The following is a 23,178-nucleotide window of genomic DNA, read 5'->3' on the forward strand; positions in this document are numbered from 1 at the left end:
CTTGTGGACCGTCACTGACTTGCATCCCTTCAAAAGGCCTGTCAATGGTGCGGCCATTGTTGCAAAGTGGGGGACAAACCTCATATAGTATCCCACCATTCCCAGGAATGACTTTACTTGCCGAGTAGTGACAGGTCGGGGCCAATTCCAAATTGCCTCAATTTTGTTCACCTGAGGTTTCATAATTCCGTGCCTAATTACATACCCTAGGTACTTGGTCTGTTCTTACCCTATCGCACACTTTTTTGGGTTAGCGGTTAAGCCAGCCTCCCTAAGGGAGTCCACTACAGCCTGTACTTTAGGTAGGTGACTTTCCTAGTCGGTACTGTGGATAACGATATCATCCAGGTACGCCGAAGCGTACCGATGATGTGTACCGATAATGTCCATTAGCCTTAGAAACTTGGCGGGAGCGCCATGTAGACCAAAGGGTAATACCTTGTACTGATACAGCCCTTCTGGTGTAATTAAAGCCGTTTTCTCCTTGGCAGCCTCCGTCAAGGGTACCTGCCAGTACCCTTTGGTGAGGTCCAAAACAGAAAAATACCGGGCTTGGCCTAACTTCTCAATAAGCTCGTCCACTCGAGGCATGGGATATGCGTCAAACTTGGAAACCTCATTAAGTTTGCGGAAGTCATTACAGAATCGTAATGTCCTGTCCGGCTTGGGTATTAAGACTATCGGACTGGCCCATTCACTTTTTGACTCCTCAATGACACTCAGCTGTAACATCAGCTGCACTTCTTCCGAGATGGCTTGTCGCCGTGACTCAGGTACCCGGTATGGTTTCAACCGGATTCTGGCCTGAGGCTCAGTGACAATGTATTGTTGGATGACAGAAGTGCATCCAGGGAGGTCGAAAAACACATCCGTGTTCCTGCTGACGAACTCCCTGTCCTCCTGAATCTGTTTAGAGGAAAGGTTGTCAGTGATCTTTACTGTGGCAGCTGCAAACTCTACCCTCAGAAAACCCAGCCGGGGGCTGTTGTCCGTACTTGTCTCCCTGTCCACGGTTTTAGTAAGTTTACATAGTACACCTGCTCCGGCTTTTTCCACCCGGGCTGGAGTACCTTGTAGGTTACCTACTTTTTCGAGCACTTTGTAGGGACCCTGCCACCTAGCCAGGAACTTACTGTCCACCATCGGCACCAGAACCAAAACCTGATCTCCCGGGTTAAAATTCCGAACCCTAGCCTGGCGATTATAGACCCTACTCTGGGCTCGTTGGGCTGCCACCATATGTTCCTTAACCAGCGGCTATACTGTCTCCATCCGCTCTTGCATCCGAATGACATACTCAATCACACTTTTATGCAGTGTGGGTTGATGTTCCCATGCCTCTTTGGCTATGTCCAACAAACCACGTGGATGTCGGCCATACAGCAGTTCGAAGGGCGAGAACCAAGTAGAGGCCTGGGGTACCACTGCGAACATGAGATAGGGTAGCAGAAGATCCCAATCACTCCCATCCTTAGACACCACCCGCTTTAACATGTTTTTCAAGGTTTGATTAAACCTTTCTACCAGGTCGTCCGTTTGCAGGTGATAGACGGATGTCCGTAACTGTTTGATCTGTAGTAGTTTACTGAGTTCCCTCATGACTTTTGACATAAAAAGGGTCCCCTGGTCGGTCAGAATCTCTCTCGGTAGGCCCACTTGGGAAAACATCTCAACTAACTCTTTGGCTATGAGTTTGGCCAAGGTAGGTCGCAGCGGCACCGCCTCCGTGTACCGAGTGGCATAGTCCAGGACTACCAAGATGTGTTGGTGCCCTCTAGCGGACTTCGGTACTGGGCCTATGAGATCCATAGCGATCTGCACGAATGGAACCTCAATAATCGGGAGAGGGATCAGGGGACTATGGAAATGTGGCTGGGGGCTGGTTATCTGGCAGGTTGGGCAAGACTTGCAATACTCTTCCACCTCTCTGAACACACTGGGCCAGTAAAACCGCTGTAGAATCCGGTCCTGCGTTTTCTACTGGCCCAGGTGTCCCCCAAGAACATGTTGGTGGGAAAACTCCAACACGAGCTTGTGATATGCCTTGGGCACCACCAACTGTTCAATATGCTCACCCAGTAGTTGATTTAGCCGGTACAGCATCTCTTGTTGAACCACAAAATGGGGGAACATAGACTCGGCCCCCGGTTGTTGCGGCTCACCCTCAACTACCACCACATTTTCCCAGGCCCGAGATAGAGTCAGATCCTGGTGCTGTGCAGTACTAAAATTGTCTCCAGAGACGTTGAGGTCTGACAATTCCGGACCCGGCGGCAAATCCTCCATATCTCCCACCATTACTTTCTGTGGGGTTGGCTCCCTCCCTTTCACCCGCAGTGGCGGCCATCCCTACTGCCGGCCCTTCAGTCTCAGGTTCCCAGGGTTCCGGTTTCCCCCCTGAGCAAGGCCATTCTATTGTGGTTGCTCCTTCCCCATGGGTATCGGTGGCTCTCACCTCAGGCCACAGTGATGGGAAACCTGGGAAGTCTCTCCCAATTATTAGTTAATGTAACTTTGTGGTGACGGCCACCTCATGAGTCCAACTACCGACCACCGTGGCTAGAGACACCAGGGCGGTGGAATAGTCCTTTAAGTCTCCATGGATGCACATGATGCCGACTTTTTGGCCAGTATACTCGGCGGGCCACACTAGGGCAGCTCTTACCAGGGACACCAGGCTCCCTGACTCCAGCAGCACCACCTCCAGGGTATCTCCCACTTGCACACTTGCACCTGGCACGGGTGACTATTGTCTATTGTCTCGGGGGTACCGGTTGCACACAGCCTCCTGGCATACATCGAGGGCCGGTAGCCATAGTTAGCATCGACAGTCGGCCCTTATGTGGCCAGGCTCTTGACAACGCCAACAGACCACCGGAGCTGGATCTGCAGGGAGTACATCCCAAGCGGGCCTTGCTGGCACCAGCCGCCTGGTCGAGGGTGGAGATTTCCGGGGTTTAACTGGCCCCCTTCCAACAGAACCCCCTTGTAGATTTCTGGTGGCTTCATAGCGCTCCACCAGGTCGACCATCTCTAGGGCATTAACAGGAGACACCTGGCCGATCCTGTGCTTGAGAGGGTATAGCAAAGCCTTCCAGAACACATCAGCCAACAGAGGGTGCAGCATAGCAGTGGGACTCAGTACATCAGGCTGCAGCCATTTTTGCAACCAATGTAGCAGATCATAATACTGTGGTCTGGCGGGTTCAGCCGGGTTAAATTCCCACTGATGCACCTGCTGGGCCTGGACCAATTCATTCACCCCCAGTCTGGCCAGAATCTCACCCTTTATGGTCAGGTAGTAGACTATCTGGTAGTCGAAAAACTACTGCTAGGGTTCAGACGCCAGGAACGTAGCGACAACCTCAGCCCATTGGTCTCGAGATAACTTCTCCCTCACAGCCACCTTTTCAAATACCACCACATAAGTCTTGACGTCGCCCGAGGGGGTCATCCTAGGGATCGCCGCACGGACAGCTTTCCGGGCATCGGGGACATTCTGGAAAGCTCCTGCCGCTTGTAACGCCATCACATGCTGTAATAGCAGCTGGTTGGTTTCCTGCTGCTGCTTGTTAGCCTCCTTGAGGGCATTCACGACCGCCTTTATTTTGTCAGGGGACACAGGTCGTAACCTTGCCGGCTTGATATAGGACATACACCCGTGCCCGGAAAAAAAAAAACTTTTCGGCATCAGGCCAGCCTCATTGCGTGTGCCCGCATCCTTCACCAATTGTGGGCATTTGCTCTGGTAGACAGGTTAGCGGACGCAGTATAGAGGCAAGGGACCAGGTTGTAAATCAAACTTCAGTGTTTTATTCACACTCAGCAAAACATAACAGTCTTGGTGCTTGTTCACATACAGCAAAAAAAAAAAACAATGTTCACCTGGAATTCTAGGGGTCGGTTCACACCTGGCTTAATGCTCAGCCACAGAATAGTTCACTAGCAGGCTTCCAGGCGGCCTGCACGCCTGTTTGCATTCTTCAGCCAAGAGGACTCCACAGCTTCACTGTCAGATGGAGGAAAATCCACACCACCTGATAGTGCTGACTGCTTTTATAAGCCTGCCAAGACCCGGCCTGGAACGTGGGGAGTAGGCACCCACCCAGCACTTTGGCTACTCCCAGTAAGAGCCGTCCCAGATCAGCTTTACAGCCATACTAAACAGCTGAAGTGTCAGACTGCAATCTGCAATAATGACACTTCAGGAAAAAAAACAGCTCTTACCTCAGGAACCTCGGTTACACGTACCGACCATCAATGATGGCCCCTTGTTCTTTCCTACTATATATATATATATATGTTTTTTCTCTCAGATAAGTAGCTACTACAATACCTGTAGCTTGAGCAATATCATATTTAGAAATGATGCATACATTTATTAGGAATCACATTAGGCACACAGCAGCTCTCACCTTCCCTTTCACCAGTCGAGCACGGATGACGCACCCGGATGCGTAATGTTAAATTCGAAAATATAGGAAAATGCAGCTCAAGAAGTGGTGGAAAAAATTTGTAGCTTTATTGCGGCATAAAATCTTCGATAGAAACAGGAATGTTCGGTTACACGTTTCAGACCACTAACAAATATCGGTCCTTCCTCATGACTTATCGAACTGGTAATGGGATCGCATCATATGAGCAGCTCACACAGCTGGCCATGCAATCAATCGATCACATGATCGTGAAGAGCTGCACACACGGTTCAATCACATATGTCCAATCACTTTAAACATACATAGAGAAAATTAAAATCACATGTGCTGACCAAAACATCTACATAAATACGTAGTTGGTGCATATATAAAAGACAATGGCAAAGCAGAAAAATACAATGATAATGAAACATCTGAACACAAAAGGGAGAAAAGGAAATCTCCCCTAATAGTGTAGAATTAAATCATGTCTTTTGTTAAGACCTTGAGGCTGTCTTGAGCCCAGCTGAAAAATCCAATATGCCTCTCGATTTAAAAGTTTCCTCCTATGGTCGCCCCCTCTGGTGGGAGGGAAAACTCTCTTGATTCCTTGAACCACCGGATTGGAGGTGTCACCTGCATGCAAAATCGCAAAGTGTGTGCTGACAGCAGACACGTTGCGGTTTTCGTAGTGTGGGATGTCTGAAATATGCTTGCGTATGCAAGTTTTTATTTCATTCGTGGTACACCCAACATATTGCAACTGACAAAGTTCGCATGTTATCAAATAGACTGCGAACTTTGTGTTGCAATTAAGATAGGACTGTATGGTAAATTCCTTATTATTAGCAGTAGATTTAAACTTTTTTGTGGCTCTAGTATGATTGCAACAAATGCATTTGGCATGACCACATTTATAGCTGCCCTTGTTATTAAGCCAGGTTGGTCCCTGCAAAACCTTTTCAGAGAACAAGCTGGGACTTAAGGAATTGCCCAAGGTTGGAGCCCTTCTTGCTGTACACTTCACTCCCTCTGCGACAATGTCCATCCACTGACTATCGCATGACAATAAAGGAAGATATTTCTTAATGATTTTGCATATGCGATCATATTCCAGGCTATATTGTGTCACAAAGGGAGTGAAATTGCGTTTGCATTTTGGTATGGTATTTACCTGGGGCAGTGATTTTACTTTCGGAAACACCAGGGGAGCTTTATCCATGGCTGAAACTTCAATGACAGAGGAGGCAACAGATTTTTGAGAATAAGCCCTACCAGTTAGCCTATCTGTGATGTTCCTAGCTTCTTGTGTGAATAAATGGATATTCGAACAGTTGCGTCGAGCTCGAATGAGTTCACCTTTGGGGATACTCCGAATTGTATGGGGTGGATGACACGAATTGGCATGCCGTATTGTGTTACCTGCTAGTTCCTTTCTGTATGTAGTGGTGATAACTTCAGATGTGGTGCAGTCCCCCTCCAGGCACAAATCCAGAAAGCATATGCATCTGCTATGATGTGGGAGACTAAAGGAAATAGATTCCACACATGAGTTCATATAGGTGGGTGGGTGTCGATGAGGAGAAAACACCCCTCCCACCGTGCCATAAAGATATTGGCTATGGAGGGAGAGAAATTGGCCCCCATTGACACACCCGAAACTTGAGGATAGAATATAGAATCGAACATGAAAAAATTGTGCTGGAGGAGGAACTCCACCACTATCCCCATATATTCTTGGAGCCCATCCAAATAATCACTATATTTATTGAGGAACCAGCGAAGAGAAACCAAAGCTAGGTCGTGTGGGATGCTGGTGTATAAAGCAGTGACATCTGCTGTAATCCAGGTAAACTCAGGCTTCCATTTGAAGTCTGAGAATGCCTGCAACACAGACCTAGTGTCCCTAAGGAAACTTGGAATATGCGAAATAAGCGGTTGCAGCAGGGAATCGATCCACTCCGAAAGTCTCTCAGAGAATGAACCGATTTGTGCTACAAAAGGGCGTAAGGGAGGAGGAAACATTCCCTTGTGCACTTTCGGGAGTGCATGGAAAATCGACACAATGGGATGTTGGACATACAGTACAGACCAAAAGTTTGGACACACCTTCTCATTCAAAGAGTTTTCTTTATTTTCATGACTATGAAGGCATCAAAACTATGAATTAACACATGTGGAATTATATACATAACAAACAAGTGTGAAACAACTGAAAATATGTCCTATTCTAGGTTCTTCAAAGTAGCCACCTTTTGCTTTGATTACTGCTTTGCACACTCTTGGCATTCTCTTGATGAGCTTCAAGAGGTAGTCCCCTGAAATGGTCTTCCAACAGTCTTGAAGGAGTTCCCAGAGATGCTTAGCACTTGTTGGCCCTTTTGCCTTCACTCTGCGGTCCAGCTCACCCTAAACCATCTCAATTGGGTTCAGGTCCGGTGACTGTGGAGGCCAGGTCATCTGGCGCAGCACCCCATCACTCTCCTTCATAGTCAAATAGCCCTTACTTTCAAAGTTTTCCCAATTTTTTGGCTGACTGACTGACCTTCATTTCTTAAAGTAATGATGGCCACTCGTTTTTCTTTACTTAGCTGCTTTTTTCTTGCCATAATACAAATTCTAAGAGTCTATTCAGTAGGACTATCAGATGTGTATCCACCTGACTTCTCCTCAACGCAACTGATGGTCCCAACCCCATTTATAAGGCAAGAAATCCCACTTTTAAACCTGACAGGGCACACCTGTGAAGTGAAAACCATTTCAGGGGACTACCTCTTGAAGCTCATCAAGAGAATGCCAAGAGTGTGCAAAGCAGTAATCAAAGCAAAAGGTGGCTACTTTGAAGAACCTAGAATATGACATATTTTCAGTTGTTTCACACTTGTTTGTTATGTATATAATTCCACATGTGTTAATTCATAGTTTAGAAAACTCTTTGAATGAGAAGGTGTGTCCAAACTTTTGGTCTGTACTGTATATGTAGTCATATTCTTTCTGGGTGAAAAAAACCTTTCTCCAACCCTAAAGTTAAAATAGTAACCATTTTAGACTGAAAAGGGAAGAGAGGGTTGCCAGACAGAGGTTTATAGCTGTCAGGATCATTTAACATGGATAATACCTGGGATTTATAGACACCAATATCTAAAATGACAACCGCTCCTCCCTTGTCAGCCTCCTTGATTACTATATTATGCATCTCTTTGAGACTTTTGAGAGCCCCCCTTTCTTTATGAGACAAATTCTCATGTTTGCGATGGGGAGTATCATATATCACATGTTTAGTGGAATCATACAATGTACAAAGATCATTTTCTACTAATTCTTGATATCGATCTAGAGCAAGGGACCTCGACTGTACCGGATAAAAGTCCTTATTGGAGACTTTAAATGATGGATTATTGTTGGTACTGGTGGGGTCAGCTTGCCTAGTTCGAGACTCCTGTAAAAAATTTGCATGAATCAATACCTGGAAGCTCATGCCAGATAACATCTGGACATGACCCTGGGAATCGGCATTAGTACAGAGTGCATAGTTGTCAATAACAACAGTAGATTCGGATACAATATCGTGAAAATGTCTTTTGAGTGTAAGACTACGTGCAAACCTGTTGACGTCGAGAATGGTAGCATAGAGATCAAAATGGCGTGTGGGGGAAAAAGACAGCCCTTTGCGTAACACACCAATCTGATCCTCAGTAATAATCGATGCCGACAGGTTTAACACCTGAATGTCCCTTGCGAGATGGATATCGACGAACTCTTCCTGTGTCGCCCCCCGGACCTCCATTTTTTGCCAATTTCTTGTGAGAACTTTCCAAGTGCACATTGGAGGCAGCTGTGATGTTACCGGTGTCAGGACAAACATCTTTATTATCAGGTGCTGAGTCCGTTGAATCAGGGTCAGTGGAGCTGAACGAAACTCTAATACATTTATTAGCAATGATACATGGATCCTACTTTATTTCCCTGTCAATCATTGCTGTATAGTATATATTTGGATAATGCATAGTCACCTTACAGCATATGTCTGATTCCCAGGCCACGTCTTGTAAAATGCATGTTCTTTGTTCATTTCCGCCTTTCTGCATTAAAATAGCACTGTGGTGCTGTCAACCTAGCAATAAGGCGAGATTTCAATTTAGTTGTCATCACTTTAAAGAGATGCAAAGTACCATCTCTGGAGTATAAATGCAGATCTGTTTCAATTACATTTTATGTGTGCTTGAGAACAGAAACAACAAAATAGATCAGTAGATGGAAAAAATCTGCAGACTTTCAAGTCAGTAACGTTAACTAATTTAGAGCAGTAAAAGTACAAAGGATCCATAATTCATGATGTGCTTCCATATTTAAAAGCTGCAGCCTACATTTTATCAATCTTTTAAATCAACAGCATACTGAAACATAGACATTAATCAGTCCAAGTTTTGCCTGTATTTCTGCTCCTCTTCCGGGTCGCTTCCAAAATAACATACATTTATTCCTCCTGAAATTATAAATTTATTTTAAAGTCATTTTTTTTGAGTTTTGGATATTGATATATTGATGACTCATTTGACCTTCAGCAGGCCCTCAAGATTATACCTCTATAGTCTGTGTCTCCATTTTTCAATTTTTTTTTACCAGTGCTTAACATTTCATAACTTAAAATTAGTCAGGATAGGTTTTCAATTTTTTATAAGTGAGAGCTTGACCTCTTGTGGGACATTTGACAAACAGCACAGTGGAGGTGCCGCACAAAGGCTGTGGCTACATAGTGATCTTGGCCATGACCAAAGATCGCTGTGTAGCACTGCAGCCATTGAATGGAATAGGGCTGCAGCATGACTTGCAAGTTGTCATAACCGCAACCCCAGAATAGCATAAAATCCAGCAGTGTTGAATTTCTTGGAATTCTGGGGTGGCAGCAACATGCAAGTCATACTGCCACCTTATTTGATTTAAAGATTGAACTGCTACACAGCAATCTTTGGTTGTGTTTTGTGGCCAAGATCACCATTTAGCCTCCACCAACCTGGTGGGGCTTGACCTCCACTAATCAAACATTAACAAGACAGTGGTAGTTGTCGCTAAGATAGCCTTATTCCCCTTACCATTTGGGAGTATGAACCAGCACAGGGCTACCATTCTCCACAGGCATTGACATTTCAACAAGCAAGTAGGGGGGCCAGAAAGTTGGGGGCATAGGTGAATGTCAGACCTTAAATGGGTTATCTCACTTCAGCAAGTGACATTTAGGGTCCATTCACACGTCCGTAGTGTATTGCGGATCCGCAAATTGCGGATCAGCAATACACCTGTCCGGCACCCCAATAGAACTGCCTATTCTTGGACAAGAATAGGACATGTTTTTTTTTTCCGGAGCCGCGGACCGGAAGATCGGGGGCGTGCTCCGGAAATGCGGATGCGGACAGCACACTGTGTGCTGTCCGCATCCATTCCTGCCCCATAGAGAATGAATGGGTACGCACCCGTTAAACAGAATGATAACTGGGGATGTAGCTGTGTTCAGAATTAAGCAATCACATTCAAGATCATATTAAATAGGAGTCAGCATACACCTGCCATCATTTAAAGCGCCTCTGATTAACCCCAAATAAAGTTCAGCTGCTCTAATTGGTCTTTCCTGAAATTTTCTTAGTCGCATCCCACAGCAAAACCCATGGTCCACATAGAGCTTCCAAACCATCAGAGGGATCTCATTGTTAAAAGGTATCAGTCAGGAGAAGGGTACAAAACAATTTCCAAGGCGTTAGATATACCATGGAACACAGTGAAGACAGTCATCATCAAGTGGAGAAAATATGGCACAACAGTGACATTACCAAGAACTGGACGTCCCTCCAAAATTGATGAAAAGACGAGAAGAAAACTGGTCTGGGAGGCTACCAAGAGGCCTACAGCAACATTAAAGGAGCTGCAGCAATATCTGGCAAGTACTGGCTGTGTGGTACATGTGACAACAATCTCCCGTATTCTTCATATGTCTGGGCTATGGGGTAGAGTGGCAAGATGAAAGCCTTTTCTTACGAAGAAAAACATCCAAGCCAGGCTACATTTTGCAAAAACACATCTGAAGTCTCCCAAAAACATGTGGGAAAAGGTGTTATGGTCTGATGAAACCAAGGTTGATCTTTTTGACCATAATTCCAAAAGATATGTTTGACGCAAAAACAACACTGCACATCACCAAAAGAACACTATACCCACAGTGAAGCATGGTGGTGGCAGCATCATGCTTTGGGGATGTTTTTTTTTCAGCTGGAACTGGGGCCTTAGGGTACTTTCACACTAGCGTTTTTCTTTTCCCGCGCTGAGTTCCGTCCTAGGGGCTCAATACCGGAAAATAACTGATCAGTTTTATCCCCATGCATTCTGAATGGACAGTAATCCGTTCAGGATGCATCAGGATGTCTTCAGTTCAGTCTTTTTGACTGATCAGGCTTTTCAGAAAACCGTAGCATGTTGTATTTTTACCTCCGGCCAAAAATCCGGAACACTTTGACTGAACGCTGGATCCGGCCTATTTCCCATTGACTTGCATTAACGCCGAATCCGGCGCCGTGTGTTCCGACAAACCGGATCCGGCTTTTGCATGTTCAACCCGAAAAATTTGAAAAAAAAGTTAAAGTCCATAAATGGCGGATCCGTTTTTTCCAATGATTTTTTCATTGTGATCAAATGCAATCCGTTTTCACACATTTTTCCGGATCCGGCAGGCAGTTCCGGTGACGGAATTGAACGCTGGATTCAAACAACGCTAGTGTGAAAGTAGCCTTAGTTAAGCTAGAGGGAATTATGAACAGTTCCAAATACCAGTCAATATTGGCACAAAACGTTCAGGCATCTGCTAGAAAGCTGAACATGAAGAGGAACTTCATCTTTCAGCATGACAACGACCCAAAGCATACATCCAAATCAACAAAGGAATGGCTTCACCAGAAGAAGATTAAAGTTTTGGAATGGCCCAGCCAGAGCCCAGACCTGAATCCGATTGAAAATCTGTGGGGTGATCTGAAGAGGGCTGTGCACAGGAGATGCCCCCGCAATCTGAGTGATTTGGAGTGTTTTTGCAAAGAAGAGTGGGCAAATCTTGCCAAGTCAAAATGTGCCATGTTGATAGACTCATACCCAAAAAGACTGAGTGCTGTAATAAAATCATTTAATCAAAACTAGTTCACAATAGTGGTGTAAGTAAAAAAAGTTACACATATTTGCACCCATTTATTGAGAACTGACGTATTTGTGGGGTTTAGCTTGTGATACAGTATATGGAAATAGGGAATCATTTTCCATCTAGGGAGCAACTTTTTCAAAGTAAGCGCCCTTCGAACACCATATTCTTTTGTTTTATCTAAATAGATCCTGTTAAAGTGTTCCAACTCCACTGCTTTCACAGCTGTAGAGGTGTAATATGTTGTCTTCCTCCAGACACCCCTATATTAGGCGTATTTCAGGCGCATATTGTGGCACGAAGGTCCTTTGTGCCACAAACTGCGACTTTTCCCCACTCATGCCAGGACTAAAAAATTGGGTGTGGCACAAAAAGGGATGGGCCGACAATTAGAATCGGCAGTGGATCCACCGAAGTTATGTACAGGCTGGCGCCTCTACATAACTGCGGCGGATCCACCGTCAGTGCAGGGCTTTACTAAGACCGGTGTCTGAAACGCCCGTCTTAATAAATGTGCCCCATACTTTTAATCTTTCTGTAATAATTACTTATGGCTACTTTAATACACCATAACCATAGTGATTAAACGTATGTCTTTATTTCATAGCCTTTCCATTTTTGTTATTGCCTTCCAAGCCAGGGCTCTGTATTATGCTTTTAGACTGGTGAAAGCTAGAGAACATGTCATTCCACATGAAGACCTGTACTATAAATTTCCTAGACTTCATCTATGGAAGAAATCTTGCCTTCCATACTGCGCTTGTCAAACACTTCTAACGAATGGTAATAACCTCTGCCATATCTCATTTTCCTACATAAACAGCTCTAGTTAAAACTATAAATGGTGGAAATTTTAAGCTGTATGGTTTGCATTATCAAAACTGTTAAACAATTATTTTCCATGCTGTCTGGAAACCGCTATCTGCTTTGTGAGAAATGTTGTAAAGATGACTTTTTTAGGGGGGATTTACACAGAAGCAGCTAATTGAGACTTGCTATTGCAGGTGATGTTTTATTTTGTCACTGTTTGCACTTTTATGTGCAGTGGAAAATGTGTTATGTAATGTGAGTGCATTGGGGTACATGACGTTTTATTGGAGTATGTTGCCATTATATGCAAAATACAGGGTGGGCCATTTATATGGATACACCTTAATAAAATGGGAATGGTTGTTGATATTAACATCCTGTTTGAGGCACATTAGTATATGTGAGGGGGGAAACTTTTCAAGATGGGTGGTGACCATGGCGGCCATTTTGAAGTTGGCCATTTTGAATCCAACTTTTGTTTTTTCAATAGGAAGAGGGTCATGTGACACATCAAACTTATTGGGAATGGTGTGCTTGGTTTTAACGTAACTTTATTCTTTCATGAGTTATTTACAAGTTTCTGACCACTTATAAAATGTGTTCAATGTGCTGCCCATTGTGTTGGATTGTCAATGCAACCCTCTTCTCCCACTCTTCACACACTGATAGCAACACCGCAGGAGAAATGCTAGCACAGGCTTTCAGTATCCCTAGTTTCAGGTGCTGCACATCTCATTCACAGCATAGACAATTGCCTTCAGATGACCCCAAAGATAAAAGTCTAAGGGGGTCAGATCGGGAGACCTTGGGGGCCATTCAACTGGCCCACGACGACCAATCCACTTTCCAGGAAACTGTTCATCTAGGAATGCTCGGACCTGACACCCATAATGTGGTGGTGCACCATCTTGCTGGAAAAACTATCTTTGTACCCCATATACCACACCATACCATAATTTTTTTTGTTCCAACAGTCTTGGAGGGATCTATCCAATGTGGGTTAGTGTCAGACCAATAGCGGTGGTTTTGTTTGTTAACTTCACCATTCACATAAAAGTTTGCCTCATCACTGAACAAAATCTTCTGCTTAAACTGAGGGTCCTGTTCCAATTTTTGTTTTGCCCATTCTGCAAATTCAGTGCGCCGATCTGGGTCATCCTCGTTGAGATGCTGCAGTAGCTGGAGTTTGTAAGTGTGCCATTTGTGAGTAGCTAATATCCGCCGAAGGGATGTTCGACTAATGGCACTCTCCAGTGGCGAGTGCTACGCTGCGGGCTCTTGCTGAATGAAGCTAGGACAGCCACTGATGTTTCTTCATTAGAGACAGATTTCATGCGTCCACATTTTGGTAAATCCAACACTGAACCAGTTTCACGAAACTTAGCAAGCAGTTTGCTAACTGTAGCATGGGAGATGGGTGGTCTCGTAGGGTGTCTTGCATTGAAATCTGCTGCAATGACCCGGTTACTGCGTTCACCAGACATCAACACAATTTCTATCCGCTCCTCACGTGTTAACCTCGGCGACATGTCAATGGCTGTAAACAAAGAGAAACTTATAAATAACTCATGAAAGAATAAAGTTACGTTAAAACCAAGCACACCAATGTTTTTCGTGTGAAATTCCCAATAAGTTTGATGTGTCACATGACCCACTTCCTATTGAAAAAACAAAAGTTGGATTCAAAATGTCCGACTTCAAAATGGCCGCCATGGTCATCACCCATCTTGAAAAGTTTCCCCCCTCACATATACTTATGTGCCACAAACAGGAAGTTAATATCACCAACCATTCCCATTTTATTAAGGTGTATCCATATAAATTGCCCACTCTGTAGTTTCCAGTTTAGTCTTAGTCTGTAACATTTAAAGGTTGTAAAGCCTAGGTGTCTACTTAACCCCTGTCCGTAATGTGCCAAATAAAGACTATGCACTCACCTGCCCACATTCCTGCCAGTCCAGCACGACAGCTCCCTTCCTGGTTGGTTTGGGTCTCTGCCGGACCAGAAGTGGCTTGATCCTATGAATTCTGTAGCCAATCACAGTCCTCAGTTACATATGCTACAATAGCACGTCACTAACAGTGATGTGCCGTTCTAGGACATGTGACGGCTGAGACCAGTGATTGGCTGCAGAGCTCATGGGATAAAGCCACTTACCATGATGATTTTTCTCCACCCTAATCACCCTGGTTGACAAGTCTTTTCCTCACACAGCCGGCTCATCTCCCCATTTCTGGATCACTTTTATACTGTGTTTTATATTGAGTAAATTAGTTCTAAGTCATAATGAACTTATTGAGATTTCATGATGCCAGTGGTTTCAGCAACATGAACTTCATGACAGTTACCCTTTAAGCATCTTATCATCTGCTGTGGTAGTTTTCTGATACAAGGGAACTTGCTTGAATTGTCAGATCACTGTAGTTCAGTTATGGGACTAGGGTGCCAGGCATTGCAATATTGCAGTACTGGGCAGGGGCAGCCTGAGAACTTAAACTGTCCCTGAAAAAAAATAAGTTGCCCAAAGGCTGGTCCAAATTGACAGAAGGCAGGGTAACGCAAGTGGGCAGGGCAGCAATATCATATTACAGCACAAAATACTTCCCCAGCAGAACCAAATACCACAATGGATCATTAAAAAAATGACCCAATAGCACAAAAGACCTCCAGAGAAGCTGTACCTCTGTGATAAACAGCCGTCATATGCTGTCCTCCTACTCCAGTTGCCTCAGAATGGCAATACTGTTGAATTCTAGAGTCAGGAGACCGCCTGTGGCCGCCAGCCAGTGCTTGAAGCTGAGGAAGGCTCTGGGAAGTTTCCCTGTATGGTCTATGGCCCTGGTACAGGAGCTGGCACTGCTTAGATAATAATACTGTGTCATATGCAGGAAGCTGAGCAATAGCATTCAACATTGTTCTAGGATTATAAGTGGAAATTTATTTTTTTAATACAGATACTGTATTTTGAGAAACACTGCCCATGTGGCAGTATTATAGCCTAGAGCCTTATATATTTGGCTATTGCTCAGCGTTCTGTGCACATACAGCTCACTGAAACCCACTTATGGGCCACAGTGCATGTAAAGAAGTATTCTATAAATAATAGTTTGAAATTTTGATTGCATTACAATGTAGAGAGCATCATCTGTTTGAAGTACCGAAGAGAAAAAAATCTAATGTAACAAAACGCTTCATTTCAAATGACTTCTATTAAGTGCGTTCTAAAAGCAGTCAACCAGCCATTTATTGTGTACACAAGGTGATATCAGGTTAATTGTTATTTAGACTATTTTAATTTTCTTAATATGTTAAATATCAAATTAAATAAAATTAAAAAACATATTAAATTGTTATTATTACTATTTGCAATGTAGAGATTGACTACAGCATTTTTACAGGTGCAACATGTACAAACCGGATTCCAAAAAAGTTGGGACACTAAACAAATTGTGAATAAAAACTGAATGCAATGATGTGGAGATGGCAAATGTCAATATTTTATTTGTAATAGAACGTAGATGACAGATCAAACGTTTAATCCGAGTAAATGTATCATTTTAAAGGAAAAATACGTTGATTCCAATTTTCACGGTGTCAACAAATCCCCAAAAAGTTGGGACAAGTAGCAATACGAGGCTGGAAAAAGTAAATTTGAGCATAACGAAGAGCTGGAAGACCAATTAACACTAATTAGGTCAATTGGCAACATGATTGGGTATAAAAAGAGCTTCTCAGAGTGGCAGTGTCTCTCAGAAGCCAAGATGGGTAGAGGATCACCAATTCCCACAATGTTGCGCAGAAAGATAGTGGAGCAATATCAGAAAGGTGTTACCCAGCGAAAAATTGCAAAGACTTTGCATCTATCATCATCAACTGTGCATAACATCATTCGAAGATTCAGAGAATCTCAAACAATCTCTGTGCGTAAAACCATACTGGATGTCCGGGCCCTTAAACGACACTGCACCACAAACAGGAATGCTACTGTAAAGGAAATCACAGAATGGGCTCAGGAATACTTCCAGAAACCATTGTTAGTGAACACAATCCACCGTGCCATCCGCCGTTGTCAGCTGAAACTCTACAGTGCAAAGAAGAAGCCATTTCTAAGAAAGATCCACAAGCTCAGGCGTTTTCACTGGGCCAGGGATCATTTAAAATGGAGTGTGGCAAAATGGAAGACTGTTCTGTGGTCAGACGAGTCACAATTCGAAGTTCTTTTTGGAAATCTGGGACGCCATGTCATCCGGACCAAAGAGGACAAGGACAACCCAAGTTGTTATTAACGCTCAGTTCAGAAGCCTGCATCTCTGATGGTATGGGGTTACATGAGTGCGTGTGGCATGGGCAGCTTGCATGTCTGGAAAGGCACCATCAATGCAGAAAAATATATTCAGGTTCTAGAACAACATATGCTCCCATCCAGACGTCATCTCTTTCAGGGAAGACCCTGCATTTTTCAACAAGATAATTCCAGACCACATTCTGCATCAATCACAACATCATGGCTGCGTAGGAGAAGGATCTGGGTACTGAAATGGCCAGTCTGCAGTCCAGATCTTTCACCTATAGAGAACATTTGGCGCATCATAAAGAGGAAGGTGCAACAAAGAAGGCCCAAGACGATTGAACAGTTAGAGGCCTGTATTAGACAAGAATGGGAGAGCATTCCTATTTCTAAACTTGAGAAACTGGTCTCCTCGGTCCCCAGACGTCTGCTGAGTGTTGTAAGAAGAAGGGGAGATGCCACACAGTGGTGAAAATGGCCTTGTCCCAACTCTTTGGGGATTTGTTGACACCATGAAATTCTGATTCAACATATTTTTCCCTTAAAATGGTACATTTTCTCAGTTTAAACTTTTGTTCCGTGATTTATGTTCTATTCTGAATAAAATATTAGAAGTTGGCACCTCCACATCATTGCATTCAGTTTTTATTCACAATTTGTATAGTGTTTCAACTTTTTTGGAATCCGGTTTGTAAAATAAATGTAAAATATATATAAATGAAATATATAAATTCATAAATCCATACATAAATAAATAAAAACCACATGACCAATTACTGCATTGTAAAAACACATGCTTCTATGTGCTGTATGTTTTTCTTACTGCCTAATGGATATTTCTGCAATCCTGAGATTGGCTACAAGGGGCACCCAAAATGTAATCAAGCCACTTGGCACCACCATCTGTCCAGAATAGTACGCCTTAGCAGATACAAAGTACTAATTAAAAATACATAATACAAATAATAAGATCGATCAACAGGAACTGGCTATCTTCAAATAAGAAGATACATAAGAAGATACACTGCAAATACCAAATATCACCTGAAGAATTAGGGTAGGTTCACACCAAGTTTTTTGGAGGAGGTCTTGAGGTCGATTTTTTAGTCAAAGCCAGAAGTGCATGCTAAAGGAATCTATAAATATAAATGAAGAACTTATACTTCTCCTTCCTGCTGGATCACTTCTGCCTTTGGCTGAAAAATCTGAAGAGAAATCTGCCTCAAAACCTCCTCCAAAAAACTCTGTTTGAACTTACCCTAAGTGAAAACAGCAGAAAGTTAATGAAGATCTGTTTCAAAGACTCTACATTTTATGACTATGAAGCTAGTGGTTATTGATAGTGAAGCTTTGCCATGTATGTTCAGCTTAAGCTTTATCGAAACTATGCTCAGTCCTGAACTTTGGTGTACAGACATTGTAAATAACAAATTGCAAGTAGACCCTCCCCCCCCCCTATAGTAATCATCAGGCTGGCCCAGTTGGTGTGTCCACTGGCAAATATGTATGTATACCCACATGTTAGCAACCTTTGTCTTTTCAACCTGCCAGTTCTTTCTAGAGTCACACTTGAAACTTTTCTTCCGTAAATGTTTCTTTCCTATGTTGTGTCCTCCTTATTTTTCCTTGTACTCACTACTTTTGCTTTCTGCTCATGTTCTGCCTTTTAACATTCTATAGCATAAGGGATGCATAACATTGACAACGAACAGGTCAAACAATGAACACTGAGTCATAAAGCAAAGATCTACAGACACTAATGTATTACATTAAAATGTTTTAAGTGATCTGAATCCATTGCAGTGTTTATGTCCCTGTGCTTTATCAGATAGGGAGGAATAATGATAGTTACTTTTGGAAAATGTGAAATAGGAAGAATGTGTACTGCTGGGTGTAAAAATGGACACCAGCCCTGAGCCTCTACCATCAGACATGTCTGCAGTTTTTCCGGTACATGTTCCATAGTGTAAAGTGACAATAATCTGGTTGAAATTTGCCATCAAGACAACCCATTCTAAACTGAAGCCAGCCTGATAATCTGCTGATTTCTGCTTCGGAAACCTCAGCTATCAGCATCACCAGGAGTAGCAGTGGCTGGCCATACATCACTCCCAAGGGAAATGTAGTATTACATGCAGAGCATAGCCAACCATGGGATACATGAATGGACTGAAACCTTCAGAGTGAGAGCTGACGTTTCATAGCAGTTCTCCACCATTGCTAAAAGATGGCCAGTGTATCTGGATCTGGATGAAATAATAAAATCGTAAAAATCAGATTAGTATTATTTGCAAAAACTGAAGCACCACATATTATTTGGCTTGTATGTTCCTGATGACATGTCTGACAATGCCTGAAACCATTCCATACTAATGAATAGACTGACCCTGCTAAATGTTAAGAGGTCTGCTCAGCTACTGGTAGACACACACTCATCAAGGTTTCAGTTGAAGAGTTGTGGTCTGGAGCCTCTACTTTCTTGACTCCCCCCCCCCCTTCCCCCACACACACACACAAAAAAAAAACTAACAAAAACAAAACAAAACTATGGGACAGGAGCATTTTGTGAAATTATTAGGTTGCACGCTGCTATTTTTACTTATACAACTATTTTTTCAGTTATTTCTTTGAACTAATCAACTAGGTATAAGCTTAATTCCAATACAGACTGACTCACTTTACCAAGTAAAAGAAATTGAAACTGAAATATTAAACTTATATGCAGTAATAATAGCGACACAAACTTTACACTATTACACTCTTGTAATGGATACTGATCCCTTCTAATGGGTCTGTCAGGTTTCTGTATTTTTTACTTGCTAAAATAGCCCAGCATGCTACTCTATAGCCATCAAAGAGCAATGAAATAGCAAAAAATAGTTGTTTCATTCCTAATGGAAAAATGTGGAGGACCAATTTGTGATTTTGCTAGGTGACTTCATGAATTCTAGTTACATCTCTGTGCTTTTGTATTGATTAATGAGTACATTGTATATCAATTTGCTTTCATTACATGACATCTCATATGAAAAGATCACACAAAGATCTAAAGCATATTTTTTTCTATCTTTTTCAGATTTCTACTTGTCTTCAGTTGCCTAATTTTGTCAGTGTTTTCCACTATACCTGAACACCAAGAGCAAGCTTCATATTGCCTCTTTGTCCTGGTAAGTGACAGAAGAATATTATCCATGTTGACATTGTGTACAGCAGAAATTCCTAAATATAGTTAAATATGATTTTTTAACGACAACTTTCCAAGGAGTACAGTAATAGCTTCATTTAAGAACAAGGGTGCCTCTAAGTTTCTCAGTCTTAAAGATTCCCTGTGGTCAGGGAATATGGCTGGAGTATTGGGTCAGACTGGACCACCAGAGTACCAAAAGATTCTCTGGTGGGCCCAGGCTCTGACACAGTGTCCAGCAGAAGGCAACCCCATTTGGAAGTAACTTTGAAACTGACCATTTTCCATTATTGTCTATTCCTACTACAATTTTCGATGTTTCCTGTGTGCAGTGATAAACAGTGATGGTCAGTTCACAGTGTTCGCCAGCGAACACATGCGGGCTGCGATCTTGACTCACCCGTCCGGCTATGCACAGATAAGCCCTTACCTGTGCCTGTGCTGGAGCCGGTCTGAAACCATATGCGATCAACCGGGAGCAGGCAGTTCCGAGAACAGCCCGATGAAGGCCCCCGGCGGCTGTTCTCAGAACTGCCTGCTCCCGGTGACCACATTTGATTTCAGACCGGCTCCCGGCACAGGCATAGGTAAGAGCTTACCTGTGCATCGCCGGATGGGTGAGTCAAGATGGCAGCCCGCATGTGTTCGCTGGCGAACACTGCGAACTGACCATTACTGGTGATAAATACATTTTGTAGTTCAACTAAAAGTGAACATGCTCTGTATAGTTAGGAGTGACAAATAATTTCTTCTGGTGTTCACAGGGAACTTCAGTCCGAGGCTGTTGCATAGTTATGGTTAATTCACTGTTGTGTCTCTGTCACTTCCAAAATTAGTTTCAAAATAAGCATGTCACTATGTAGGGTATAGGCCCTAAAATATAGCCACCTTTCTTATAAAAACTCAGCCCTCTAATCCTAAGAAATTCATCTTTTTGTTTTTATGGAAATGCCATGGACATACTACCCCATATAGTGTACCTGTCATTGCTATTAACAAGCACCCAAAAATGTATTTACATAAAAATAAAAAAGTAAATATCTCAGGTTTAGAGGACCAGATTTTTGCTGCAAAGGTATGGTTATGTTTCAGGGCACCTACCCTACATGGTGATACACATACTGTGAGGGCACATGCACACGGCCTTTGCCCGGAAATGCCCGTATTGCAGCCCGCATGGGTCTGGAACCGCCTGTGGAATCCGCACAGGGACAGTCTCCTTTTAAATGTATCTACTTCCACCTGGTCATAGTAACATAGTTTGTAAGGCTGAAAAAGACACATGTCTATCCAGTTCATAGTCAATGAATATGAAATCCATACTTGTTGCAAATTCTCCACAATTTGCCAGGTTATGTATTAGAACATCTGTGCGTTGTGATTATCAATTTGGTTGCTTTGTTTTGTTTTTTGTTTTTTTTGCTATGTCTAGTAAGCTTGTAGAACTTGGTAAGAAAAAAAGTGAAATGGGTTGATTGGTCACCCAGAAAGCAAAGTGAAATAGTAATTTTGTGTGAACTAGGCTATACTTATATTGAAATTAGCAGACAAAATGGAGGAACCTCATCAAAGGAGGTACTTTGAAGATTTTGAGGTGATATACAGGGTGGGCCATTTATATGGATACACCTTAATAAAATGTGAATGGTTGGTGATATTAACTTCCTGTTTGTGTCACATTAGTATATGTGAGGGGGGAAACTTTTCAAGATGGGTGGTGACCATGGAGGCTATTTTGAAGTCGGCCATTTTGAATCCAACTTTAGTTTTTTCAATAGGAAGAGGGTCATGTGACACATCAAACTTATTGGGAATTTCACAAGAAAAACAATGGTGTGCTTGGTTTTAACGTAACTTTATTCTTTCATGAGTTATTTACAAGTTTCTGACCACTTATAAAATGTGTTCAATGTGCTGCCTATTGTGTTAGATTGTCAATGCAACCCTCTTCTCCCACTCTTCACACACTGATAGCAACACCGCAGGAGAAATGCTAGCACAGGCTTCCAGTATCCGTAGTTTCAGGTGCTGCACATCTCGTATCATCTGAAGGCAATCGTCTATGCTATAAAGATACGAGATGTGCAGCACCTGAAACTATGGATACTGGAAGCCTGTGCTAGCATATCTCCTGCTGTGTTGCTATCAGTGTGTGAAGAGTGGGAGAAGAGGGTTGCATTGACAATCCAACACAATGGGCAGCACATTGAACACATTTTATAAGTGGTCAGAAACTTGTAAATAACTCATGAAAGAATAAAGTTACGTTAAAACCAAGCACACAATTGTTTTTCTTGTGAAATTCCCAATAAGTTTGATGTGTCACATGACCCTTTTCCTATTGAAAAAACAAAAGTTAGATTCAAAATGGCCGACTTCAAAATGGCCGCCATGGTCACCACCCATCTTGAAAAGTTTCCCCCCTCACATATACTAATGTGCCACAAACAGGAAGTTAATATCACCAACCATTCCCATTTTATTAAGGTGTCTCCATATAAATGGCCCACCCTGTAGAAGACTCCATCACTACAAAACCAGAATGGTAAAAGCAGGATAAGGTGCACAGCAGCAGGTGATGAAGAATAAATAAAAAAAACTGTATAGACACAGGTGATTTTTTTACTGTTACCTAGACACACCAATGTGGTTTGAAGTTAAGTGCAAGGACTGTTTGGATGTATCGCCAAAACAAAGATTGAAACAATTACAGTGGACTAAAACCCATCTTACCCAGATAGAGGCACAATGGGAAAGAATCATCTGGAGTGATGAGACCATAATTTACTATTTGGTAGTGATGACATTAAAGAGTTTTTCTGAGATTTATATACTTATAATAGGTCATCAGTATCTGACCAGTGGAGGTCTGACCCCCGCCAATCAGTTCTTTGAGAAGGCAGCTTTGCTCCTGTAAATGCCGCTGCCTTCTATCTGCTGTTCCTAGGCCAAGTGATGACACGTTCATGTGTCATGTGGACCAGGAGCAGCTTAGCCCCATTCAGGTGATGGGGCTGAGCTCCATACCAACCCGGGATCAGCTGTTTTGCATACCTTTCTTCGCACAATTCCAGAGGAGCATGTATGGCCTATCAGCCAACTCATGACAACTAAGGCGTTTTCCCCAAGTTGAGATAGTACCCCCCAAATCCTGATTGTAGAAACACGTGTACCTACAGTAGACTGTAATTTGGATACACAACAGGGTTTAAAGGTGAAAGTGCACCATGCACATTTGAGGCCTAATATGATGATTTTACACAGCACTTGCTGATAATTGCTGAGGCGCTGATGTAAAATTAAAAA

The 23,178-nt window shown here is 42.9% G+C and overlaps 1 protein-coding gene across 2 annotated transcripts in view; it reads left to right on the top strand.

Moving 5' to 3' along the window:
* The window catches only part of KCNQ5 (potassium voltage-gated channel subfamily Q member 5), a 699,309-nt gene that overhangs the window by 426,626 nt on the left and 249,505 nt on the right, over positions 1-23,178 (top strand). For both annotated transcript variants that reach the window (XM_040428645.1, XM_040428646.1), the window contains exon 2: positions 19,765-19,855. In XM_040428645.1, the coding sequence (XP_040284579.1) occupies positions 19,765-19,855 (91 nt within the window). The remainder of the gene's footprint in view (positions 1-19,764; positions 19,856-23,178) is intronic.

The sequence above is a fragment of the Bufo bufo genome, chromosome 4 (genome assembly GCF_905171765.1).
Source record: "Bufo bufo chromosome 4, aBufBuf1.1, whole genome shotgun sequence".
Lineage (NCBI taxonomy): Eukaryota > Metazoa > Chordata > Amphibia > Anura > Bufonidae > Bufo > Bufo bufo.